Below are 25,301 nucleotides of genomic sequence, written 5' to 3'. Positions count from 1 at the left end.
AAAGTTACTTTAAATATCACAACAGAGCAGTAGTTCAGAGACAAAGTTGGGTCTTACGTTATAACCAGCGTAGTCCAGAGCAAAAGCATCTTCTTGATGTTGAAATAAGTCCCAAAATTTGAAGCCAAGTTTCAAAGAAGATCTAGATCTAGATTTTTCCAGATCTTTTCCACAGCTCAGATCAGAGAAACAAAGAAATGGCAGCAGATTATTGACAGAAGCAGAGTTTTACATTTTTTCTAATGTAGTCCAGCGCAGAAACAGGATCTTGATGTCCAGTGAAACCAGACATTTGAAGCCATATTTGAGAGGAAACCACACCCAGGTCTTATCCAGAGCTTTATCAGAGCTCACAAGGTAAGGTCGGGGAATGGGGTTTGTACCAGCAGACAGAGGCTGTTTAAACTAACAATTAACTTGAAGTTTGGGCTAAAAGTGTTCGAATAAGGGGAACTTAAGCAGCAGAAGAGAGGATTGAGTGGTGAGAAGAGCAACAGATGGCAGCAGATGGCCACAGATAGACCTAGGGAGCTAACTGCCCATGAGTCATCTTGGTCATCATTGGTGCCTTCAGCATTAACAACATCAAGAGTTAATGGCTAAGGGAGTAAACCCGACAAAATCTGGAGTAGAGTCCATTACGTGGTTGGTGTTACCCTGAAGCTAGTACCTTCTGGCAACTCCTGCTACCAAATAGGCCCCAGACATATAGGCTTTCGTCTTTCCTCTGGACACCAGCCAACGAGGTCGAAACAGGGGAGCAGACTAGCTTTTTAATTCCAGATTTATTAATTGAATTCAAATTCCACCTCCTGCTGTGGTGGGATTTGAACCCATGTCCCCAGAGCAATACCCTGGTCTCTGGGTTACTAGTCCAGTGACAATATCACTACGCCACTGCCTGCCCCTGAGATGATATCTATTATTGATGCAAAAAACAAAGCCTACATGATGCACAACATAAACCCAACAACTAAGATACTGCATGACCTGAAAGTGGCCAAGACAGCCGTGCAAAGGAAAAGGAGATACTGCGCAAACAAACACTGGATCAGCTTTTGTCAAGAAATCCAAACTGCATGTGGCAAAGAAAATCTACAAGATATGTATGAAGGGATCAAGAGGGCTCTTGGCCCTGCCATCACCAAAGTTGCTCCCCTGAAGTCGACAGATGGCGAAGTGCTCACCGACAGAAGTAAAAGATGTCCTGCTGGGCTGGACACTACTGTGAGCTGTCCCCCTGTGAGTTGGACATCTCCCAGTCTGCGCTTGACTCTCTCCCGCAACTTCCTGTCAAGGATGAGTTAGATGAAGAACACTCATCACTGGAGCTCCACAAGGCCATAGACCGCCTGGCGAACAGAAGGGCGCCGGGCAAGGACGGAATCCCACCTGAACTGCTCAAGCATGGAAAGTCCCATCTATTGCCACGTCTTTACGACCTTCTCTGCTGGAAAGTAGGTTCTGTTCCACGGGAGATGCGTGATGCCAAAACCATCACACTATACAAAAACAAAGGCAACAAAGGTAACTGCAACAACTACAGGAGCATCTCACTCGTTAGCGTCACGGGGAAGACCTTTGCTAGGGTCATACTTAAAAGACTCCATTTATTTGTAGGCCAAGACCCAGAAGCACAGTGCGGTTTCCGTGCCAGCAGATCAACTGTGGACATGATCATCTCCATACTCCAGCTACAACAGCAGAGTAGGGAACAGAGTATACCCCTTTACCTTTATTTTGTAGACCTCACTAAGGCATATGACACTGTCAGCTGAGCAGGACTCTACAAAATTTTGGGAAAAATTGGCTGTCCACCGAAGCTCCTCAGTCTCATCCGCTCCTTCCATGACAACATGCACTGTCCAGTTTGATGGCTCCACTTCCAACAGTTTCGGAGTGAAGAATGGAGTGAAACAGGGTTGTGTCCCACTCTGTTGGCGTCTTCTTCTCCATGCTCCTGACCTTCGCCTTCCCTGCAAATATGGAAGGATTCACTAGGTCAGATGGCAAGCTCTACAATCTGTCAAGGCTGAAAGCGAAGACAAAAACACATCACGTCCTGATCAGAGAACTCCTCTATGCAGATGATTCTGCGCCAGTCATTCACACGGAAACTCAGCTTCAAAAACTCATGGACTGTCTCTCCCGTGCCTGTTACTTGTCCTCTTTGACTATAAGCATCAAGAAAACCGTGGTCTTGGGACAAGATGTTGCATCTCCACCCCTGATCACACGAAATAACAACCCACTGGAAATAGTTAGCAAATTCTGCTATCTTGGCTCCACGGTGACAAATAATCTGTCCCTTGATGCAGAGTTCGATACACGCATAGGGAAAGCTATTACCTTTGGCCAACTCCCAAAACACAAATGCAATAACACCAAGCTGACCCTTAGGATCAAGCTGATGGTTCATAAGGTCTGTGTTCTCAGCACCTTGCTGTATTGCTGTGAAACATGGGTGATTTAGTTACCAGGAAAAGAAGCTCAATAATTTCCATCTTTGCTGTCTGTGGTGCATTATGGGTATATCCTGGCAGGACAAAACCATAAATGCAGCAGTCCTCTCAAAGGCAAAGCTCCCAAATGGGTTGGCACTAATCAAACAGAGGTGGTTTTGGTGGATTGGACACGTTTGCAGGATGGAAGACGGTCGCATATCCAAGGACCGACTGTATGGTGAGGTAGCCGGGGCCAGGCGACCAGTGGGGTGCCCAAAACTCCGCTTCAAAGATGCTTGCAGGCATAGCATGAAGGCCCTAAATGTCGATGATCACACCTGGGAATCACTAGCTAGTGAATGAGGGAAATGGTGTCACATCCTGTGGAGTGGTGTGCACTACCATAAGGACCAGTGGCTACAGCAGCTTGGCAACAGGCACAAATATCAAAAACAACTCACAGCGTTAACTGGCAGCTTCACGTGCAGCACTTGTGGCAGAGCCTATAGTATGACAATGAAAAGGGTTAATACTGACCCTAGTGAGTGGGACCCCTCCCACTGATGATGTAACAGTCATATGAGATAGCCTTGAGAAGGTATAGCAGCACAAAAGACGCTAGCTTAGGTGGCTTGCAGAGAGTGTATATAATAACGGTAAATAATACAGTTTGTTATTTAACCTTTACTGGAGTCTAAAATTTTCTCTATAATGCTATTAACACAGACACAACAGAACCTGCCTCTCAAGGATTGGTCTTCACAGTCAAAGGTGCACCAAGACACCCCAACTAAATGGACAGTTTGCTGCGTATCCACCATTGATGTAAATATGCCAACTGTTAGGCGTGTAATGAAAGTGTTAATGACGGCTCCTTAGTGACGGATCACGCCCGGCTCTGCCTATGATGTCAGCGGCAGTGACGCAGCACGCTGCGGCCGGAAGCGGAAGAGTTGCTGCTGCTGCTGTTTGTTTGGGCCCTGGTCAGCTGGGGCTGTGTCCGGGCTGAAGATGTCCAGTTTGGAGAGTATCCTTTCCCCAGCGGCGGAGGAGCGAGGGTCGCGGGGCGAGAGTCCCGGCCGGCCTCCTGCAGTGAGGCCCGCGTATGCGGGGTAGGTGTGCCGGGGCTCTGATGGATTTGGTCCCGCTCCCGCCCGCATTCTGATTCTGGGGGAGGCCGGAGGTCAGCCGGGGCCTGGCTGGGGTAGAGTAGCCCGGACTGTCTTTCCCGTGGGCGGTGTAGCTGCTTGTCGCGGGCCTGCCGATGTCCTTATCCCTGCCGGGTAACGGGTAGGGTTCCTTGTGTTGAGACAGGGGTCTGGGTGGAGTTGTTGCCAGTTCCCCCCAATAGTCCATCGGCAGCCCGGGCAGCAATAGTGAGACTTGTGGATAGTGATGAAGTCTCATTACAGGAAGTAATCAGTAGTACCTGGGCTAGGTGTTCACCTCAGTCTGACAGGTTCTGTGGGAGGCGGTCCATTGCTGAGTTAATCCAGGATCATTCACAGCTTTACTTCAAATGTTTCTCCCCTTGGATGCACACCAAATGTGGCCTTGGCATCGGGTGAGAAGCTTTTGCTTGTGGCACTGCAAACCAACTAATGCGTGGTTATAGAGTGCCCAGGGAATGATCCATTTTTATACAGGTTTCTTTAGCTATGTGTATATTTCTAGAGATAGTAACTTTCTGTTCCTGGTACCATTCCCTTTAAAGCATTTGCACTTCTCTAGTGATAGTGTAACCTCACTTTTCACTCAATATTAATCCATAAGTGAAAATGTAATTAAAAATTGAATACATGAGCAGTGGGAAACCTTACAAAAATTGGAATTGTATTTTCTACAAAATAATGTTTGTAATGTTAGTATGCTAAGATACTCTGGTTCCGATTGTATCTGTAAACTGCCAGTCATTGCTCTGTCTAGCATTTTACACTTGTGTTTGTACTGTCTGATCCCATCTATATTATTTAAAAAGTTCTGTCGTGTAAAATGTGCACTCATCTCAGGTCATCTGTTCCATGTTAAGTAGCATTGATTTAATTCATTTAAATAGTTACTATTTGTTGAGTTCACAACACTGATTTAATTATATAAAGACAATTCTTATGCCAAGATAGGAAAAGTTGCCACTGCAGACCAGGAGCCACTACCCACATAAAACTAAGCAAATACCCTCATTTCATTCTGCAACTAACCACCAACTATTCTTAGAGTAGGTTAAGGGTTCGGCACAACATCGTGGGCCGAAGGGCCTGTACTGTGCTGTTCTATTTTTTTTTAGAGATACAGCACTGAAACAGGCCCTTCGGCCCACCGAGTCTGTGCCGAACATCAACCACCCATTTATACTAATCCTACACTAATCCCATATTCCTACCATACATCCCCACCTGTCCCTATATTTCCCTACCACCTACCTATACTAGTGACAATTTATAATGATCAATTTACCTATCAACCTGCAAGTCTTTTGGCTTGTGGGAGGAAACCGGAGCACCCGGAGAAAACCCACACAGACACAGGGAGAACTTGCAAACTCCACACAGGCAGTACCCGGAATTGAACCCGGGTCCCTAGAGCTGCGGTGCTAACCACTGCGCCACTGTGCCAGCTGCGGTGCTAACCACTGTGCCGCCCATGTTCTATTAACTATCATATGTTCTATTAACTATCTCAAAACCATCTAATGGAGTAAATCAGTGATTTTTTTTCAGTCGTTTCAGAGGCTGTGGTTTTTTCTGCTCAAACTAATATATATTTCTAGTAAACTTGTAAGGAGTACATTAAAACAACATCTCTTCATTAAAAATTATGTTTTAGATCGTCAGGCACCAACTTCTCCCCACTCAGGTTTGTCCCTCATCGAGACCCAGAGTTCCAAGTTCAGTTTCCTTTCTGGAGCTGGCAGTTTTAAATCTCTGTCTTCATTTCCAGCATTTTGGGACATTCGCATTGTAATGTTACTGGGCTAGTAATCCAGAGGCTTGGAGTAATGCTTCAGAGACATGAGCTGACATCCCACCATGGCACCTGGGGAATTTAATTAATAAATCTGGAATGAAATGCTAGTCTCATTAATAATGAGACTTGATTGTTGTAAAAACCTGTCTGGTTCACTGAAGCCCTTAAGGGGCGGAAATCTGCCATCCTTACCCAGTCTGTCCTCTGTGTGACTCCGGACCCACACCAATGTCATTGACTCTTAACTGCCCTCTGAAATGGCCGAGCAAGCCACTCAGTTGTAGGCGGCTCACCACTACCTGCTGAAGGACAGTTGGTGATGGGCAATAAATGCTGGCTTTACCAGTGATGCTCACTGCCTAAGAATGAAATAAATCACCACCTCTTTGTGGGCAGTTAGTGCTTCTCACTGCTACTGTGCATAGTCCCCAAGCTGTGCCTCTAATGTTTTCATGACAACTCATTCCTACATTTTGCTTCTGATAAGTCTATAGAGTTAAGAGTCTGCTGAACCAAAACACTAGATGTCTGGACTGTTGCAGGATAGCGTCATCTAGAAACGTGTATAATTAAGCGGTTTGTATTTGGCATATTATGAAAAGGTGATGTTGATATTTGATATTTATCTGAATAGATGTGCCACAGAATCACTGATCTTGTTACCCAGTATTCAGTTTACATCTGCATACATTCAAAACGGTCAGCTACTGTTGGCCAAATATGTTAGCAGAGCCATTTTTTAAATTCATTCATGAGATGAGAGAGTCGTTGGCATGGCCTGCATTTATTGCCCTTGAGAACATTTAGTTTAACTTTCAAATGTTGCATGTTTATTTGAGTTCTGAAGAGAATGATTGTAATTTGAGCAGCATTACAGGAAATTTGCATATTCTGTCAAAAATGCTTGTTAACTGCAGTCTCAGAATTTATTTAACGTTTCATAATTATATCTTAATTATTGATCATGCTTTTAAATGTTTTGTTTTAACGAGTTGTCTGCCCTGCTGCCTACAGCAATGAAATTAGAATTGAATTGACCGGCAAACCTCTGGTGCATATTTTCAAACAAAGCAATTGGAGCCTGGGAGTGATTTTAACAGCAGTCTTACTCTGGGAATCATGTGACTTGTTATGGATTGCCCAAGCCCGTCTCTTATGATTTCTGATGTCATCTGAATACTTCAGTAAGATTATTTCCTGGTACTCCCAGATATCCTGTAAACTTAAATATATGACACTTTTCATTATTCTCCTATTTAAGTAAGGATTCTAATCTGCTTTGAATTCCTGCAATATTTTTGTTCCTCACCCACACCTAAAAAGAAAAAGTAGTTTAGTTGACTAATGAAATGGTACACAAATTTCAAGAAGAGCACAATAGATGATTCAGTTGATAAATGTATTGCCTAGTGTGGAATAGAGACATACAGACTAGGAAGGTTCAATCCCTCTTTGCGTATTGCATTAGCTGTTAGGAATGTGCCATGGGGCTAGTTGGAGGGAATGGAGTTGGGTGGGGGTGGGCGCGAGGGGTTGATGTTGTGGGTAGGAATGGCCAGGGTTGATGCTGTTAATTGATTAACCAGTGATTCCTACTAGAAAGTGCATGCATTTTCTATTGGCCAAAGACCAGATCAGGTTCAATATTTCCTGAAGTTGAATGCCATTCCAATACTGTAGGCTCATACATGAATAAGTGCCTGCGGAACTGTAAATTACCCCACCCCCTGGCCCAATCCCCCAAATAAGTCAGAATCTGCCTGGCAGAGGAAGGAAAAGAATCGTAAACAATACAACAAAGGGGGAAAGCTATTTAAGAAGAATTTTTTAAAAGATCGATTTAAAACTCTATCCTGTAATAGAAAATGTACTGCCCTCTGTAATATTGTGGCATTCTAAAGGTATTGTCAAATGTGAAAACGTGCTGGAATGATGTAACGTTATGGTTCTGATTTTGTCTCGTGTATTCTTTGCCCCACCAGTAAATCTGATCTTTCTTGCCTTATGTTATCAGGGTGATAATGAAGCCCTTTGTACTTTGTTTGATAAGATGCAACTGAGATCTTTGCTAGTAGTGATTGTAGTGCTCTTAGCAAGATTGGTAAATGCAAAATGAGTTTCTGTATTGATGCCTCTTTAGGTTTCTGAAGGCCAAGAGATTAATTTGTTTTCCACTTTTCCTTCCTTCTCTCCTGAAGGAGCTCAGTCATGCTGGGATACAGTTCAACAGGTTTTACCCCCTCCTTCAGTGCCAGTCATTGTTTGATGTGATTCATCAGTGTATACTTCACAGCTGGTGTCTTTTGTAATGCAAAAGAGCCGTGTGCATTATTTTGAAGTATTTCAAGACCTGTAATATTGTTTCATATTGTATCTGGTCTGCCGTCTTCTGATTCAGCCGCCTTCCAGTTCAGCTGGCATGGCGGGCATGGTAATGGCCTGTATAATTGACACTGAACATGCCTGTTTAGCCAGAGTGTAGTGAGGGCTGGAACATTGCAACTTCTACTTGCTGCACAACAATAGAAATGATACTTTTACTGATTTTCTAAAAATGAGAGAATCACAAGGCTACGTATTAAATCATTTAGTGCCTTTGTTAGTTTTATCCCTTCATATCTACAGTAAGGAATAGTTTGGTTAAATGTATTTAATGTCTATTTAGTCTGGTTGAAATGAAGTTTGTTTCAAACACTTACATAATAGAATATTTACTTTCAGAATTATACTGTTATTGCTTTTAACTTAGAGTTTCCTAGGTGACCTTGAAACACTTAACATATCCCAGCTCCAATAAATATTAAACCAGGGTGGAGTTTTTATTCCGTTACTATTCTTCAGCTATTGCATGCTCTATAGGATAACAGCGACTGTTTTGGACAATACATCCTTAACATTTTTTTCAGAACACTTGTTTAACCTTAAGTTTGCTGCGAAGGAACTTTCCAGAAGTGCCAAAAGATGTGATAAAGAAGAAAAAACAGAGAAAGCCAAAATCAAAAAGGTATTTAATTACCAGTGTTCTTGTATAGCCAACAGGTGAGGAAAGCTGCACGGGTACTGAGCTGGTCAAGTTTGCAGCGAGCTAACTGGCACTGAAACACTACTCGCGGCTTGTACTTTTCCTTCCAGCCCCCATTCTCTCTTCCTCAAATACATTTTACTTTGGTTACACGTAACCTCCTGGCTTTCTTTACCAAAGGTTATATTTTCAGCTAATCAAAACGTGAATGTCCAACAATTCACATCAGACCATCCCATCTTTGTCACACACAAATGTGTGAAATTGGGAAAGGGCTAATCCCCACTGTTGTCAGCTATGGTACACAATCACACCCAGACACACCTAATCAACATAAGGTAGTTGTTTAAAATTTCTAACCAATGCTATCTACTAATCTATAATTGTCGGCTTACTATCTATTGGGAGCTCTTGAGTCGCTTGTTGAAACTGCAGAATGCTGTTTATTATTTCAGATGGATTTCTGTTGGGAAATCTACTTTGTGTGACCTTTCCTTTTTTTTCCCCACTGTTTTTGTCATGTTCTATCTCTGAGCCAGCTAATTGGTCGGTTGAGTGTCTCTTTGAAGCAAGTTCATTGGCTGTTATTGATGACCAATGGAAATAACAATTGTGTTCTATTGTATGACATCAAGCAGCTTCAAAGTTGCAATTTTTTTTGCTAAAAGTTCCGCAATCTACAGGAAGGCTAAACCCTTCACTGATTGCTGATCTGTTGAGAGAATGCCTGTTAAGATTTCTTTTTTTGCCCAACACAGAGCAAAAATTTCATTGGATTGTAAAATGTTAAATATTCGTCTCTCAAGAACACAAAGATTTATTTTTATTTAACTTATTTATGTGTGTTTATTGCTGATGAGTCAGAGTTGATTGAAGAGCAGCAATGTTTTCAATGCTTATCTTTCACATAAAAATGAGTGAATATATCAAAATACTCCAAGCCCATATTTTTCTCATTTTCTCTAAGGAACATGATGAATAAAAGTTCTTTCATGATTCAAATAAAATTTTGTAGGTGTTGCATTGCAAACTAAACCAGGTCCACAGATGGTGTGCCTGCCATAACACTAATTCACTTTGGGTTTTTTGCAATTGAGGAGGTGTTCATGCAGAGTTTACAATAACGTTTACTTTTAATACATCTGATCCGTGGTTTATAGTTTAAGGCAAATGGTCTAATTGAATGCTTATTCTACTGTTGTAGTCTTGAGAATATGAGGGGGACAGTACCAATTCAGAAGGCAATTACAGTACTAGTTTCTGTTCAATCCTTGGGCAGTGCTGTGTTCCCAGATATTGTGTTTATAAAGTCATATTTTATTTTGTAGCGCACAAGGGCTCGCTTGCAGGTGTGATCTTTTTCAAAATGAAGGCTAAAAATGCATTAAGTAACTATGAAATTCATGAAGATTGCAATTCCCAATTGTTTACGTGCCTGTAGTATGGCATTCTGCAGGGGGCAGAACTTTAGATGTTAGGTGTATCATGCCTTTTGTTTTTAAGTAGCTGAGGGGGGGAGGTGGTGGTGGTGTGAGGCGGGGCACAGGTGGTAGAAGAAGAGGAATATATACAGCTAGCTGCCAGAGTTTCATGGGGAGATTTTGGTTGGATCTGGGTTATGGACTTTCTATGTTAAAATTGCTGCAGGTTGTTGTAAAACTGCATTGGGCAATTGTGCAAAAAATAAATGAATATAAATGTGCAGGGCACTATTTACTACATGTTTAGTTTGCATCTTTTCTTTCTGAAACATACCAAGTCATGCCATTGAGTACTAAGTATTTGTCTTTTCTGACTGTTAAACCCTGGGGGTAAATTGTGGGGAGTCGGGGGGGGGGGGGTGGGGGGGGTGCGGTGGCGGTGCATGGCCCATTTTACATTTGAATGCAAGGCTATCCATGGCGACTGCAAACTTTGAAATATTCCATAGAGGGAAAAAAAAAACAGGTTGAAAAGAGCACAGTAAATTCTTGTACCTGTAACAGATTATTTGAGTAATCGTTGAGGAAAACTTTTTATTTGCTCATTTTTGTCAACTGACATTCTCTAATGAGATTTCTGATTGGCACAATTTTATATCATTTTTTTCCCCCTCCAAGGCAAACTACAGATGGCAGTGTTATTTACCAAGAACATTAATTTGACAAAATATATTTTTGATGAATTGTCTTTGCAAATTGAACCCAATTGGATTTGGTAATGATGGATTTTTCTAGATTATTGATATTGTTTGCAGATTATTTGAGATACTGTTCCTGTTTTACAACTGATGAATCTATGATAAGTAGAAGTATGGAAGTTGAGGAATATGTTCATCTAATTCAACTGGTCAAACCAAGAGCAGCAAGTATAATTGAAAATAAGTTGATTTGTGTGATAAATGTGACAGCCATAAGGTTTTGTGGACAGGATCTATATACAGATGTAAGATTTTTAATACGTAAGTTTGTCACTTGACATTAAATTGCAGTTTTTGCAAGTCATTGTTTGGCATTGCATATGGGGGAATGATGAAAACAAATTTTCATTAGAGAAGCTTGTAAATGTAATTGCATTGCACTAAGCATAACTGGTTTGGGAGGATTGAAAGGAAAACTGCAGATATAATGTGAAATAAGTACACCGGTTGTACTTAACCCAGTGTTACATAGTAAGTTAAGCTTTGTTGTTAAAATTATTTTGAAATGTCTGCTTTATCATATTTTATATGATTGCTTATAGGCAATTCAGAAAGGTAATACGGAAGTAGCAAGAATACATGCAGAAAATGCAATCCGGCAAAAGAACCAGTCCATCAACTTTCTGCGAATGAGTGCCAGAGTGGATGCTGTTGCAGCACGTGTTCAGAGTGCAGTTACAATGGGCAAGGTAATGGATCTTTCTGATATTAACATCCAAATTCGTAAACTTGGATGTAAGCCAACTGAAAAATATTACAAAGTATTAGAAATGTTATGTTTAGCTTGACGTGCACTCCAGTTTTGAATATCAGGATGGGAGCAGTAACAGTCTTGTACCTGTACTTAATGAATATCCACTGACAAGTGGTCCCACAGTGGTATATTTATAATGAATCAGCCTGTGTTCGCTGCTACCTCCTATATCTGTGTCCACCTTTTACAAAGTTCCCTCCCATTTGAATCACTTCAGTCAGGTTTTGCCTTCCACAGTGCTGAAACAGCCCGAACCGTGGTCACAAATTACATACTCTGTGATTATTTCTCTGAAATGTTCGACCATGCCAGCCTCATCCAAAGCCTCTGCACCATTCTACAGCTTAATGGGACTGTCCTCACATGGTTCCACTCTTGCCTCTCAAATCGTGGACAGAGCATCTCCAGCAGTGGCTTCTCTTTGTCACCCTGCATGCTACCTCTGGAATCCTTTATAGATCTATCTTGTACTCCTCTTCCTGGTTGAGATGCTGCCTGTTGACTATGTCCTCCCCATGCATGGGGTCGATGTATACATCTATGTATATTTGCTGATGCCACCCAGGACTCCTTCTCCATCCTGACCCCTCCCACTGCCTCCGTGTTGTCAGACTGCTTGTCTGACGACCTGTCTCTGGTGAGCTGCAGTTTCTTCCAGTTTGATATCAGGAAGACTGCAGCCATTGTCTTCGCCCCCTCACCAAAAACTTTATTCCCTTGTCAGTAATTCTGACCCTGTCCCTGGCCAGTGTCTCGGGCTGAACCAAATCTTTCACAACCTTTCTATCCAAATCAATGCCCTACCCTCTTGATCACTCAGACTGTCTACCTTCACTTCCATAACAATGTCTGCCTGAGCCCCTGATCCTTGCCTTTGTCACTTCCTGATTGGGCTATTACAATGCTTTTTGGTGAGCCTCACATCCTCCACCCTATGTGAACTTCAGCTCATCCAAAGCTATGCTTTCTGGTATCCTGTCCTTTACCAAGTCCCGCTCACCTGTCGCTCGTGCCCTTGCTGACCTGCATTGGCTCCTGATCCTTCAATGCCTCATTTAAAATTTCCTTCTTCATATTTGATTCCCTTCATAGTCTTGCACTTCCCTATTTCAGTTATTTCTTGCAGCCTACAACCTTCCTCAAATTCTTGGTCTTCTTACTCTGGCCTCTTATGCATACTATGTCGCTTCACTCCACCTTTGGCAGCCATGCCTTTGGGCCCAATGCCTCATGCTCTGGAATTCTCTTCCTAAACACCTCCGTCTCTGCACATTCCTCTCTTCCTTTTAGCACCTATCACTCCTGTGTTCACTGACTTATCTTAACTCCCAGTTTGGTAATGCCTCAATTTTAAAATTCTGATCCATGTGTTCAATTCCCTCCCTATCTCTATAGTCTCTTCCAGCCCCAAAGTCTCTGCTCCTCCATTTCTGGCCTCTTGCGCATCCCCAATTTCTTTTACTCACCAATGGCAATGTACTTTCAGCTGCCTGGGCCCTAGGCTCTCCCTAAACCTCTCCTCATCTACCTCTCTTTCTTCCTTTAAGTCAGTCCTTAAAGCTTACCTTTTTTGACCAAGCTTTTGGTCAGCAGTTCTTAATATCCCTTGGTGGCTCCAGGTCAAATTATGTCTGATAGTAAAATTTCCCTTCACAGGAGCACTATGTTAAAGGCACTATGTATGTGAAAATTATTATTTAAAACTCACTCTTTGAGCAAGCTTTTAGTCCCTTTTCCTAATATGTCTTCCTAAAGCTCAGAATTTGTTTTTGGTTATGCCTCTATGCTGCACTTTGGGAAGTTTATCTACATTAAAGGTACTATACAAGTCCAAGTTGTTATTGAGTTTTACAATTTATCTAACATAAGTGGTCAGAACAACAGGTGACTTAAGCTGTTATTTGCATATGTAGAATGCAGAATTTGTTCCAAGAGTGTGACACAACTTGATCAGTGCCAAAAGCTATTATATCAGACTAGACTTCCACTCGCAAGGCAAGTTTCTTTAACTTGTAACTATATGACACGAGCTATATCCTTGCATTGTGTGTGTTCATATAAAGGATACTATATGTGGGGCTTTTGGGGAGCAGTTTTATTGCACAGATTGGTTATGACTAAATTATTTTCTGCATTTAGCCAAATTGTCACTCTTTGTTTTAGGTAACCAAATCTATGGCAGGAGTTGTCAAATCCATGGACATCACCTTGAAAAGCATGAACCTGGAAAAGGTACTTAATCTAGATGATTTTAGTTCAATAACCTAGTACCTTCTCCTTTCCAATTATTGTAGCTGTGTGTCACAAAGAAGGCCAGCTTTCAGTTATTAATTTAACATGGATTTGTAACTTGCTGTTTATTGTGTATGTATAACTTTCATATCCTAATGTAATTTTGTGGAAGTCAGTTCAACAAATGAGACTTTAGAACTAGAGTTCACTTTCCCTTCGTTCAATCGGATCCTGGAACCAGAAGCTCATTGGATCCCAGAATAGTTCTTTGTCTCATTTGATTGGTTCAGTCGCAAATAGGTCAGTCATATTCTCTCAAAAGAAAGTCTGTGCTACATCAGACATAATAGTTGTTCATCTGTCGTACAATATACCCCTGAAGATATTCCATTTTTAACGCAAGAATAGTCTATGAAAAGCATAGCCTCGGTAATGGTTTTGATTCAATTTGCCTGCAAACAGCAGCAGTATCATTTGACTGAATATTCGAATTTGATTCTGTAGATTTGGAAGTCGAACACACTCAATATAATCCAGACGTTAATAAAACCTTTCACTCAGCCAAAATGGCATTGGCTCCGAGTCTGATCTCTATTATGATTTGAACCTTTCAAATGTTCTCATTCCTTTTCTGATAGATTTGCTGATATCTGGCCTTTATACCTTCCAAGTGAATGACACTCATAAATAGAATATAAAAAATGTTATGGAAGCAGAGTCTATAAGAATTCCAAGATTTAGAATGTCAAGTCCACCCTACCAAAGGGTAAAAATTTTCTTGAAGACAATGTGGCCATTGTAACTGTTATTGAACAGACAGATTTTGTCTACAAAAGGCATGAGATGCAAAAAAGGCCATCTTGTTTTGCCAATTTCTTGTGTGGAGATATGGAAGTTGCATGTAAAAGTGAATTGCCAGGTCCATTAGAATGTAGAAAAATGTTGGATGTTATTGATGCGCTGTTCAAATGAATAGGAAGACTCCACAGAGGACAGGAACTGCAGTATTTGAAAGGCAAATAAGAATCTATAAGAATAAGTGAGAATGGGGTTAGGGATATTGTGACATTGCTATTCCATTACCATCCAAATGAACATGAATGAGTAGCTGCTAGGATAGCATGCAGGAAGGTAGGCTGTTCAAAAATTTGAGCCCAGTGCAAGGTTGCATACTATTGTATGTGAAGTTCAGTAGCAGTCAATTGAATTGCTTAAATATGACTAGAAATGTACAATGGGAGTACTTGAAACCTGTATGGAAGACAGCAAAGAATATTTTTGTAAAAGACTGACTCTTTACCTAGAAAAGGTTAGAGAAGGAAGGAACCCTCTAGGCCCATCCTTTCAGAACCTGTATAGAATGTGGGAGAAATGTAGGTTCATGGTGATTGTATTTGGTCCTTCTGAATAGCAATACGTATTAAAAAGAATAGGGGATGAGGCTAAGATATAATCTTGTATAGTTCTTCTAACAATTTTTTTTTTAAATGCACAACTTTTTTTTGCTGTATCCTGACAGAGCACAACACTGGCTCTAATGTCTGTTACGGAAACTAGTCAATTGGAATAGCAATTCTGAACATAGTGAAACTTGTGTTCCTGACCAGCAGCTCTTATCCCATTGTATATTCTGGGTTTTCCCACTTAGCCAGGAACAAATCTAAAGGAAGAGGTACCATGACATCAGCATCCACTGAGAATCTAGTGAGGAAAGAGGCAGTACAATTTTATGAAGTATCAAAAAATTAGAAAATGTACACAAAAGGACAGGACTAAGACAGAAATTAAATACAGTTCAGTGATGTCAATAAAGATACAATTTTAATAGCAATTTAAATTGTAGATCATATTTGGCAAATCATTTTTGCCGCAGTTTTGCCTTTCTTTGAATCACATGACGGTAGCATCATTAGAGACATGCTTCCATATGGATGAGAATGTTCATGTTGAATCAGTATAAGCCTTTAATAAAAGTAACAGAACAAAAAAAGTTATGCATTTAATTCTGTGCCAACCTGTGTAGTATACTAAGTTACAGAAAGCAATAAATGGGTTTACTGAGATACTTTCTCTAGTAATTTGTGCACATCCTTCCTGAGTGCATTTAAATTGCATCAGTGGAGGTCCAGACTATTGTAATGTGATGTTATAAACTCTTCCTTACAGATTTCTGCTCTGATGGATAAGTTTGAGCATCAATTTGAGACATTAGATGTGCAGACCCAGCAGATGGAGGACACTATGAGCAGCACCACAACTCTAACCACACCACAGGTGAGGGACAGGCATCATTGGAATTTTACTGATGGACTGGACCAAGTAGATGCAATGTGATGCAGATAATGGATGCCTTTTTGAGGATCAATTGATGCTACAAAAATAAACTATAGAAATGTTTCTCATTTACTGCTACTATAATGGAGAAAGCTCAACTAGTAGCCTATATCCCTCCTGTTAAGTTTGATTATTTTAGATTGCAAAGTAGAATAAAAAGTTCTACTTGTGAACTATGTGTAAGGTATTAGATGTGGAGAAATACATTTCTCATACTGTTTGGAATTTCTTTTGCAGCTAAAAATGTAGATACAGTTAATTGGCTAAACAAATGTTTCATTCAGGTGGTAATGGCTGCCATTGGAGCCTTGGTCTTGTCATTGTTCCTCCACTATGATTGCTATGTCTTTTCAGTTTGCTGTCAATAACTTGTTGCAGTTATCACCAGTGGTAATGCTGCTTTTCATTAGATAGTAGCACCGTATTGGAAAAATAAAGACTACCTTACTGGTGGTAGCTTTCACAAGTGTGGAATATCTGTGATTTCCAATTAAAGGGTCTTGTCTTAGAGCATGCTATCATTGTAGAGAGTGACTAGAATGAATGCATGCCTTATATATTCTAAAATGCACAGTGCGGGCTGATGTCAAGTGATTCATGCTCATGTGTCTTTTAGACTCCTATGACTTGCTGCTCTACTGGACAGTAACTGTAATTTATCTGACTACATGATTAAGAATATAAGCATCTCAAAATCTGTTTAAAAATAAAAACATACCCAATTGATTGGTGGGAAGTTTTGGCTCAGTACTGCACGCAGAGTGAAGGAGAAGCAATTTCAACACAGAAGGTCTGTGTAATGGGGTGGAAGGCAGAAATGATAAATGACGTATGGATGAAAGGCAAAAGGGAGTGGCAATGGGACAAGTAAAGAAACAAAAGATGGGTCCAGGGGAGCTGTAAAGGGCAACAGCAGATTCATTGCCAGAACAGTTAGGCTCCAAACCTCATTACAAGTTGAACGTTTTGTGGAGATGTAACCTTTTTTTTAATATTGAATTAAGTTCCATAATCTTCTTAGGATGTTTATGGATGCATTTGTAACTGAGTGTTCTTGCACTTGCCTGAGTCAGAAGGTTGTGAATTTAAGCCTCATTCCAGCAGCTTAATCTCTCAATGTAGGCTGACACTCCAGACAATACATTAACTGAGTACCGTCAGCTTGCTCAGTTGAATGCAAAATATCCAGTGGCCATTTTCCCTTAACCAGTGCAGCCAAAAAAATACTGATCAGTTGTTAATCTATCTTGCATGCTGTTTGTCAGACCCTGCTGTGCGAATATTGATTGCTCTGTTTGCAAAACAATAGTGACTTCTTCAAAAGCAATTCATGTATTTTAGGAAGTCCTCAGGACATAATATGCACTATAAAAATGCAGGTTCTTTTTAGCAGCGTATACTCACATTTATATAATTTTTTCTTCCAGCACCAAGTGGATTCACTGCTGCACGAAATGGCTGATGAAGCTGGGTTAGTATGGATGCGTATTTTCCGAAGAGCTTTTGATGTGAAGCTCTCACAATGTGACTCTGGCTGAGGTTTTGAACCGATGTTCCATCCCTCTCTGTCAGCCGTGATTCAGTATTAATGCACTCACCTCAGATTCAAAAGGTTGTGGATCCAAGCTCCGCTCCAGAGCACACAATCTAGGCTGACATTTCAGTGTAGTTCTGAGGGAGGTGCACTACTAGAGGTGCCTTCTTTCAGATGACACATCAGGCTGAGGCCCTGTCTGCCCTTCCTGGTTCATGTAAAAGATTTAAAGAGCAGAGAAGTTCCCTCTGTCTTGGCCAATATTTATCCCTCAACCAACACCACTTAAAACAGATTATCTGGTTATTTAACTCATTGCTGTTTCTGGTACTTCAATACGAGTGAAGTGCTTTGGCATATCCCGAAGATTTGAAGAGTGCTAAATAATTTCAAGTTTGTTTGATTTTTTCAAAATATGTTTTCTGTTGTGAATATTCTGTGCATGCTAATTATGGACGAGGTAGGCCATTTGACCATCTTAATTCAACCATCCAGAAAGATCCTAATATTTCCCCTCATTTCAACTTGCAATTTACAAAAAAGGATACTTGGATTTGTAAATTGCAAGCCTGTTCCATAGATACCTTCAGTGGAAAAGATTTTCTTGATGTCATTCCTGAATTTCTCAATAGTTTCAACCTGTCTCCCTTTTGTCCACTCTCATGATTTAACTTGTAGTGTTTCAGATGTATCTACTTTAACTGCTTTGTTTCTTTGGCCTCCTTATCTCGAGAGACAATGGGTAAGCGCCTGGAGGTGGTCAGTGGTTTGTGAAGCAGCGCCTGGAGTGGCTATAAAGGCCAATTCTAGAGTGACAGGCTCTTCCACAGGTGCTGCAGAGAAATTTGTTTGTCGGGGTTGTTACACAGTTGGCTCTCCCCTTGCGCCTCTGTCTATTTTCCTGCCAACTACTAAGTCTCTTCGACTCGCCACACTTTAGCCCCGTCTTTATGGCTGCCCGCCAGCTCTGGTGAACGCTGGCAACTGACTCCCACGACTTGTGATCAATGTCACAGGATGTCATGTCGCGTTTGCAGACGTCTTTAAAGCGGAGATACGGACGGCCGGTGGGTCTGATACCAGTGGAGAGCTCGCTGTACAATGTGTCTTTGGGAATCCTGCCATCTTCCATGCGGCTTACATGGCCAAGCCATCTCAAGCGCCGCTGACTCAGTAGTGTGTATAAGCTGGGGATGTTGGCCGCCTCAAGGACTTCTGTGTTGGAGATACGGTCCTGCCACCTGATGCCAAGTATTCTCCGGAGGCAGCAAAGATGGAATGAGTTGAGACGTTGCTCTTGGCTGACATACGTTGTCCAGGCCTCGCTACCATAGAGCAAGGTACTGAGGGCACAGGCCTGATACACTCGGACTTTTGTGTTCCGTGTAGTTCTCTAAGATCAACACTCGAATCACCTCTCACCAGGCTGAAGAGCCCAAGTTTCTTCAATCTTTCCTCATAATGCACCTTTAGGTGCTAGTTATCAGCCTGGTCGCTCTTCTCTGCGTTGCCTCCAGCATTTGAATGTCTGTTATGTCATAGTGACCAGACTGGCAGTAGTTCTCAAGGCGCTGTCTGACTAGAGCACAGTACAGTTTAAAAGAGAGAAACATCAATATTTTTATCCACAATTAATTTTGCCAAAGCACAGTATAATGTTTTTATGACATTATCTGTCAGCCTCTTCAGCGTAATATTTTTATATGGCAAAGGTATATTTGATTTTTCTTTACTGCACTTGGGTAGTTTTATTGTAACAAGAGTATGGTTCCATTTAAGTAGAAATGGTAAATTAGAATAGCTTTCACTGAACCATTGAAATCTTCAAACCTGCTTTTAATTACCTATACCACCTGAAACTCTGTTTTGATTGTTGCAAATTCAAGTGCAGATACTTGCAAATGTTTCTGGTATAATTTGAAAAATGGCTTGTGCATATCATTTCTGCACTATGTTGGAAGGGAATATATTTCCCTCTGTAGCTGGAATTATAAAACCGAGTAAAAAGCATGTGATGAACATGATTAATTTGTGTCCTATTTCCTGATGGAAATAGACTGTATTTTTTTAACCTACATTCTTCGGACCTTCGAGCAACCATTGTGCAATTGTGCAGAACCCCCAGTGATTGTGATCCAAACTTACTATGTTGTCTGCTTCAGTACAAAGTTCCTGTAACCCCATTACTGCTTAAAGTTTTTCTGGTGAATAATGTGTGGCAATTGTTGGTACCTGAATTATATGGCACTGAGATGCTACTGGTGTAATGCAGACAGCTCTTGCCTAGTGGGATAATGTTGCAAGATCAGTGCAATTTGACAATTTCCTATTTGATTAACTCGCTGGACATTCTGTCAGGGCAGGGAAATCGATCACTACTAGCTGAGCTAAAGTGCAGTTTTTTAAAAATCTGTAGAAACACTTACTCTGCACAGTCGCAACTAGTGGCTGCTTTAGTGCAATTCTGGCATAATGGCAGATTTATTGTCACTGTCTCATAAGTAGGCTTGAAGTCAGTAATTGAAGTTTATTTAAGGACATTCCTAGTCCATGCACTATTCAGATGTGAAGGTTATTATGGACGTCCCCTTTTGTAATTTCTTTTAAAGTTCTGCATTCATATAGAAATGTATTTTAAGTGTTAACATTTGGACAAGCTACATCATGATACTATTAATTGAATCTTCAGGACTGGAGTCAAATGCACATCATTTAATTGCAGAAGTAAATTTATAGTTTGAAAGTGGCTTTTTTTTTCCTTCTTGCGGAAGGAAAGTGATCTGATTGGAAGATTTGCAAATTATCTTTTTTTAAATTGTGCCAGAGAACTACTAAAACCATTTTGTTCTTTTAGTAGTACACTTCTTAATTCCAAGTGACAAAGCAGATGGCTGAGACCTTCAGCTCATGCATGACTTGATTGTATTTAGCATGAGGGGTAGCCACCATTTCAGAAATCTGGCATTGAAGTGAAATGTTGCAGTTTAACCTAGCTTTAAAAGAGCGCCATCTCCTGTATTAATGACCACATGACAAGCCCTGTAACTGCTTTAAACCATAAGAGCTTATTGCTCAGGCATATGCACAAGTCATGTGAAAAGGAATCTCAAGTACACGTCAATCTTGAATGTCTGTTTGTGCTTCTGTTTTAACAGCCCGGTGTTAGGCACATTTTTCAAATTTACAGAATAGTCTATTCAGGAGTCCAACGCAATAAATAAAATTCCTGTTTTCTTTACGTGCCATAGTGTTCCATCCCAGCATGGTTGAAGAGAAACCTGTCTGGAGCCATTACAGTGGCGAGCCTCATTTAATGACTCTAATAAGTTCAAAAGAGCTTACAATATGGTTCTAAAATTGCAAACTAGAGCTCAGATTCATCTGAAGTAAATTTCTAATGGCATAGCCATTGTTCCAATAAAGATACAGAGCAAGGTCTAATGTCGGATGTGTTTTTTTTTTTCCTAGCCTTGATTTGAACATGCAGCTTCCTGAAGGCCAAATGGGGTCCGTTGGTGCCAGTGTGGCATCAGCAGAACAGGTAAAATCTTAAACAGTCTTTAAAATTTGCAGCTCCCCATTTTAGAAACCAATCCAGCAACAAAATGGCTTTTGTGTATTTAACTATACACACGACCTCATTATAAGGTATCCTGTTTAGAACTGAAGAGTTGTTGACTACAGCGCTTTCTTCATTTTGGAAAGATGTTTTTTTAAACTGCTGCCTGTCGTTTCATCAGATTGCTTATTGATCTGTATAATGCATTGGTGCTGAATCCATCTCTGCTGGAACCCAGATATTGCAATCAATTGCAAGCTGACTTGCCTCTGGAACTTGGATTCCACGCAGTCCTGACTGTTCAGTGCCTATAAAGCAGGATTTGGCAATCTCCGTTCACATGCTGGTGGGATAAGGTCCACAACTTCTCACAATCCAGCAAAGACTAGCTTGTCCCACAAAAGCCACAGCAACAGTTTATAGAGGAAGTGGAAGCAGGGTACAAGAAGGGTGCCGTGCTGTGGCTGAGACATAGGGTTGGATTTTATGGGCTCCCCTGAGGCGGGGTGGGGGGGGGGTCTCTCTTTCCTCTTTTCCCCCCCCCACCCCCCCCAAGGCATCCACTGCTGGGATCTAGCCAGCAGCCAGTGGGGGAGGGGGCGTGCCTCTACCACGTGGAGAGAATGCCTTGAAAATGAGACGCCCTCCCTGGGAGGGGTGGGGTGGATGGGGAGGGTTTCTCTCTATGGGAAATCTGTGACCCACAGAGGGCCCTGGCTGGGAAACAATGCACCGCCCAGGACCCGCCCCCCCCACCCCTCCAACCACCCCTTGCCAAGGATCTTCCAGCTTGGCCCTGATGACCCCGCCTCACTTAGTTGAGGTCAAGGGTTCCAGCTGTGTATTTGGCTGGCAGCTCTTGCAAGCGGGATCCTGTCTTTAAAGGGACGGGGATCATGGCGTGGGACAGTTAACCTTCAAAACACCAGAAGATCGCTCCAGTGAAGGGCGGGTGGGCGCAAAAAGGCCGAAGTGGCCTTACCCCCCCCGCATTTCGGCCCAGTGCCAGGAGCTCTGCTTCCTCCTCAAAATTGTTGGTGCGGCGCAGATGGAGATGAAGTCTGCGTTTAGTTTATGGTATACCTGACCTGGGAGAGAGGGCTCCCTGTCAGCTTTGCTCACCCTTCAGCTCTCTTTCAGAACTTGAAAGTCACAACTTTCACTTGCATACTTTGGCCTTCACTGATTTGCTGTGATGGTTACTACCAGAAAGATCATGGCCTCGAGTCCATGTTATAGATTCTGTGGTTTTGTATGTCGGGAGAACAATTGTACAAGGGCAGCATAGAATGAGGAGAGCCAATCCTGTGCCTGTTTCAGACAGGACTGCAGGTCTCTGGTTTGTTGCATTTTTGGTGCTAAGTGCTTGTGCCCGTTTTGTAAATCAGCCTTATTAAGGCTACAGATTTCATGTAAAAACATGTAAGTGAACACCTTGCGCAATTTGCCATGATTTGCCCAAGGTTTTGTCTCTTCTCTCATCCATTTGGAATAAGAGCAAGGGAAAGTTCTATAAGTGAAGAAGCATTTAAATTGCTGTTGGATTTGTTTTTTTCAGTGTTTGTTGTAGTACAATTTTTTTTATTGGGCATTTTTCATCATTCTAAGCTTTGAGAAATATTTGGGGCCATTTCTTTTTAATTTCCTCAATATACAGTATTTCATAATTGATATGGTAAAAGATGAAAGACATGAATTTAGACACCATGCCATACCTGCAGGCCTTAGTACACTTAACAGTTAGTGACCAAGTGCAAATGCTTCAGCTTGCTGTGGATCTGCAGGGAACCAGTTACAGAGCTTTGCCATCTGCAGCATGGACACCTGCAGCCACGTTGCAGTGTATAGATCACATTACCTCGTGGATGACTAGAGCACCAATGTTGTCCTTGTGGCTCAGACTCAGCTAGCATTACAATATCAGATAATGTGCTGCTCATGAGGCATGCCTGATAAGTCACTCTGCATGGCCAGCACTACAGACTCCTTTCCTACAGAATTAACAATAGCGTTTTTGCCCTCCCACCCCCAAGTTATGTCCACTTTGCTTTAGATTTTCTTCCTGCTCTTCCTCTCCCTCGTCATCACCAGCTCCCTGTACCTGGGCCACTGTGTGTAAGGAGTATAAATGAATTCTTTGACTGCCTAAGAAGGTAATTTTGTTTCTTTTTGCACCTCATTTTCTGCTTGTCGCAATCCAAGCAGTATTTTCAAAGGTTATTACTGGCCTGAGCTAGCAGATGGTTTTTGCTTTGAAGAACCACTAGGTGGTGTGTCAGAGTGGGAAATGCCAAATTGATGCCCATTTTAACATTATTGAAATGCAAACCCCAGGAAGCAATCAGATTGAGATGGGGAAATTGTCATTATGTACCTTTGCCCTCTTGGCTGTGCATTGAACACCTGTGAGAGTCAAAGTAGCTTAAGGCAAATAGTGGAAACTTATTTAATATAATGCTAAATTGTAGTGATGCTAGACAAATTCAATCATTTAAATTTTAAATATTCATTCTCAAGATATGGGGGTCACTGGCAAGGCTGGCACATATTGCCCATCCCTAGTTGCCCTAAGAAAGTGGTGTCGGCTGCCTGCAGCCGTCCATGTCTTTAGAGATTTTGATATAACTGGCTTCTAGACTATTTCAGCAAGCAGCTAAGAGTCAACAACATTGGTGTGAGACTGGAGTCGTACTGGGTAAAGACGGCAGGTTTCCTTTCCAGTTGGATTTTAACGATAATCCTGATAACTTCCTGTTTTTATTAACATTTCAGAAAAAAATTAATTCAGCTTATCACAGTCACGGACGGGGTTTGAACTCGCAATCTCTAGATCATTAGTTCAGGCCTCTGGATTACTCATCCAGTAACATAACATTCGTACTACTATATTCTTCAACGCATTGAAAGCTTAAATGTGTCATAGATTGAAATAGTTTCACTTTAATGCAACTAACTACCTAATTAATTCAATTCCATTGCTTTATTTAGGATGACCTTTCCCAAAGGCTTTCAAGGCTCCGAGATCAAGTGTAAAGATGGAGAAAATCATTGGCCTTCCTATTCTGGGAATCATTTCCTGGTTTTTATACATGTATATCTATATGGGGAAAAACTGTAGTATTGCGTAGTATATTTGGGTTTTCTTTGTAGTACCGTCACTGTTACCCTGTTACCAACAGTGCCAGTGTTCAGAAGTAAACCTATAAGATGGTTAATACATTGTCATTCACGTAGCCTTCTTCACTATCTTTTGTACAGCGCATTTCCCAGCATAAACTGGGAATCCAAATTTTTTGGGAAAAAAAATTCAGGTGAACTTTTCTATCTGAAAATGTCGACCATGATCTGCGTGTGCTGAGGAAGTTTTCTCTCTCTGAAATGTATGATAACTTTGCTATTTAAAAATTGTACCTTAATTATTCAGATCATAGCATGAGCAAAACAGAAGTTTGGATTAAAAGATGAACATTTTTTTTGTACTATGATATGTTTACCCTAATTTCACCACACTGGAAGGTCTTGCTTTTAACCAGCTTTTAATTTAACTTATGGACGGCTGTTTCCATAGTTGCTGGAATGTTCTGACTATTGTAAAATTTAAACTATTTAAGGAGTCTGAACAAAACTGTTCATTTTTGTAAGATGTAACCTGAATGGGAGGGGTATGAAATGAGCACTATTGTATTAAATCTCCTGATGATCACACACAGATTGCAAGGCTTGTGTGTCTGTATGGGATTTTCATGTTGGTTTGATTTTTTATTTTGGGTTTCTTCCGTTGTACTCTGACCCCACAATTAAAGGATCTTTGAGCCAAAATGTCTGCATTACTGTGCCTTGAAACTGTTTTTGCCCATTTCAAATCCTCCGCAGACAACATCCATTCAATTAAATTGCAGGCCTAATTTTCTTAACCCAAGGGGCAGTGACCTCCTTCATTTTTTTTTTACAAAAAGCTAAAAGCAATAGAATGAAGTTGGGAATTTAAAAACAATAGGGTTAATGCAAGTGAGGTTTTGTTTCACTTTATCCCAACCTGTCATTTTCTTGTTTCTTGCTACAGTGTAAAACTGCAGACTAACTGATGTGATCGTCCCTGCAGCTGAAATGGAATTTGTATTGCTTTTGTGGGAGACTGGTGCACGGACTAGTGATTTTGTCCTTGCTCTGCCATTTCTTTCTTAAATGATAATCTAGTGGTCTTCTCTGCATGCCTTTTCTTTTTAGTTTACTTCTGTCTGCAAACATTGACACATGCTGATACAGTTCTAGTGTTTCT

At 41.2% G+C, this 25,301-nt stretch overlaps 1 protein-coding gene across 1 annotated transcript; it reads left to right on the top strand.

Annotated features, from left to right (window-relative positions):
- Window positions 1-3,364: 3,364 nt before the first annotated feature.
- Window positions 3,365-24,841, top strand: chmp1b (charged multivesicular body protein 1B). The gene is made up of 8 exons (XM_068047766.1): window positions 3,365-3,471; window positions 8,315-8,412; window positions 11,152-11,298; window positions 13,527-13,595; window positions 15,762-15,869; window positions 17,357-17,400; window positions 20,932-21,004; window positions 24,011-24,841. Exons 1-8 carry the CDS (start codon window positions 3,456-3,458, stop codon window positions 24,053-24,055), a joined length of 600 nt encoding a protein of 199 aa, XP_067903867.1. The 5' UTR covers window positions 3,365-3,455; the 3' UTR covers window positions 24,056-24,841.
- The last annotated feature ends 460 nt before the right edge of the window (window positions 24,842-25,301 follow it).

This window comes from Heterodontus francisci, chromosome 15 (assembly GCF_036365525.1).
Source record: "Heterodontus francisci isolate sHetFra1 chromosome 15, sHetFra1.hap1, whole genome shotgun sequence".
Lineage (NCBI taxonomy): Eukaryota > Metazoa > Chordata > Chondrichthyes > Heterodontiformes > Heterodontidae > Heterodontus > Heterodontus francisci.
Note: the sequence above shows the minus strand (reverse complement) of the source record. Positions and strands in the feature narration are given on the sequence as shown.

Coding starts and splice junctions, on each gene's coding strand:
- chmp1b (XM_068047766.1), top strand. Junction 8,413..11,151: donor AGAAAGCCAAAATCAAAAAG/GTATTTAATTAC, acceptor GATTGCTTATAG/GCAATTCAGAAAGGTAATAC. Junction 17,401..20,931: donor GAAATGGCTGATGAAGCTGG/GTTAGTATGGAT, acceptor TTTTTTTCCTAG/CCTTGATTTGAACATGCAGC.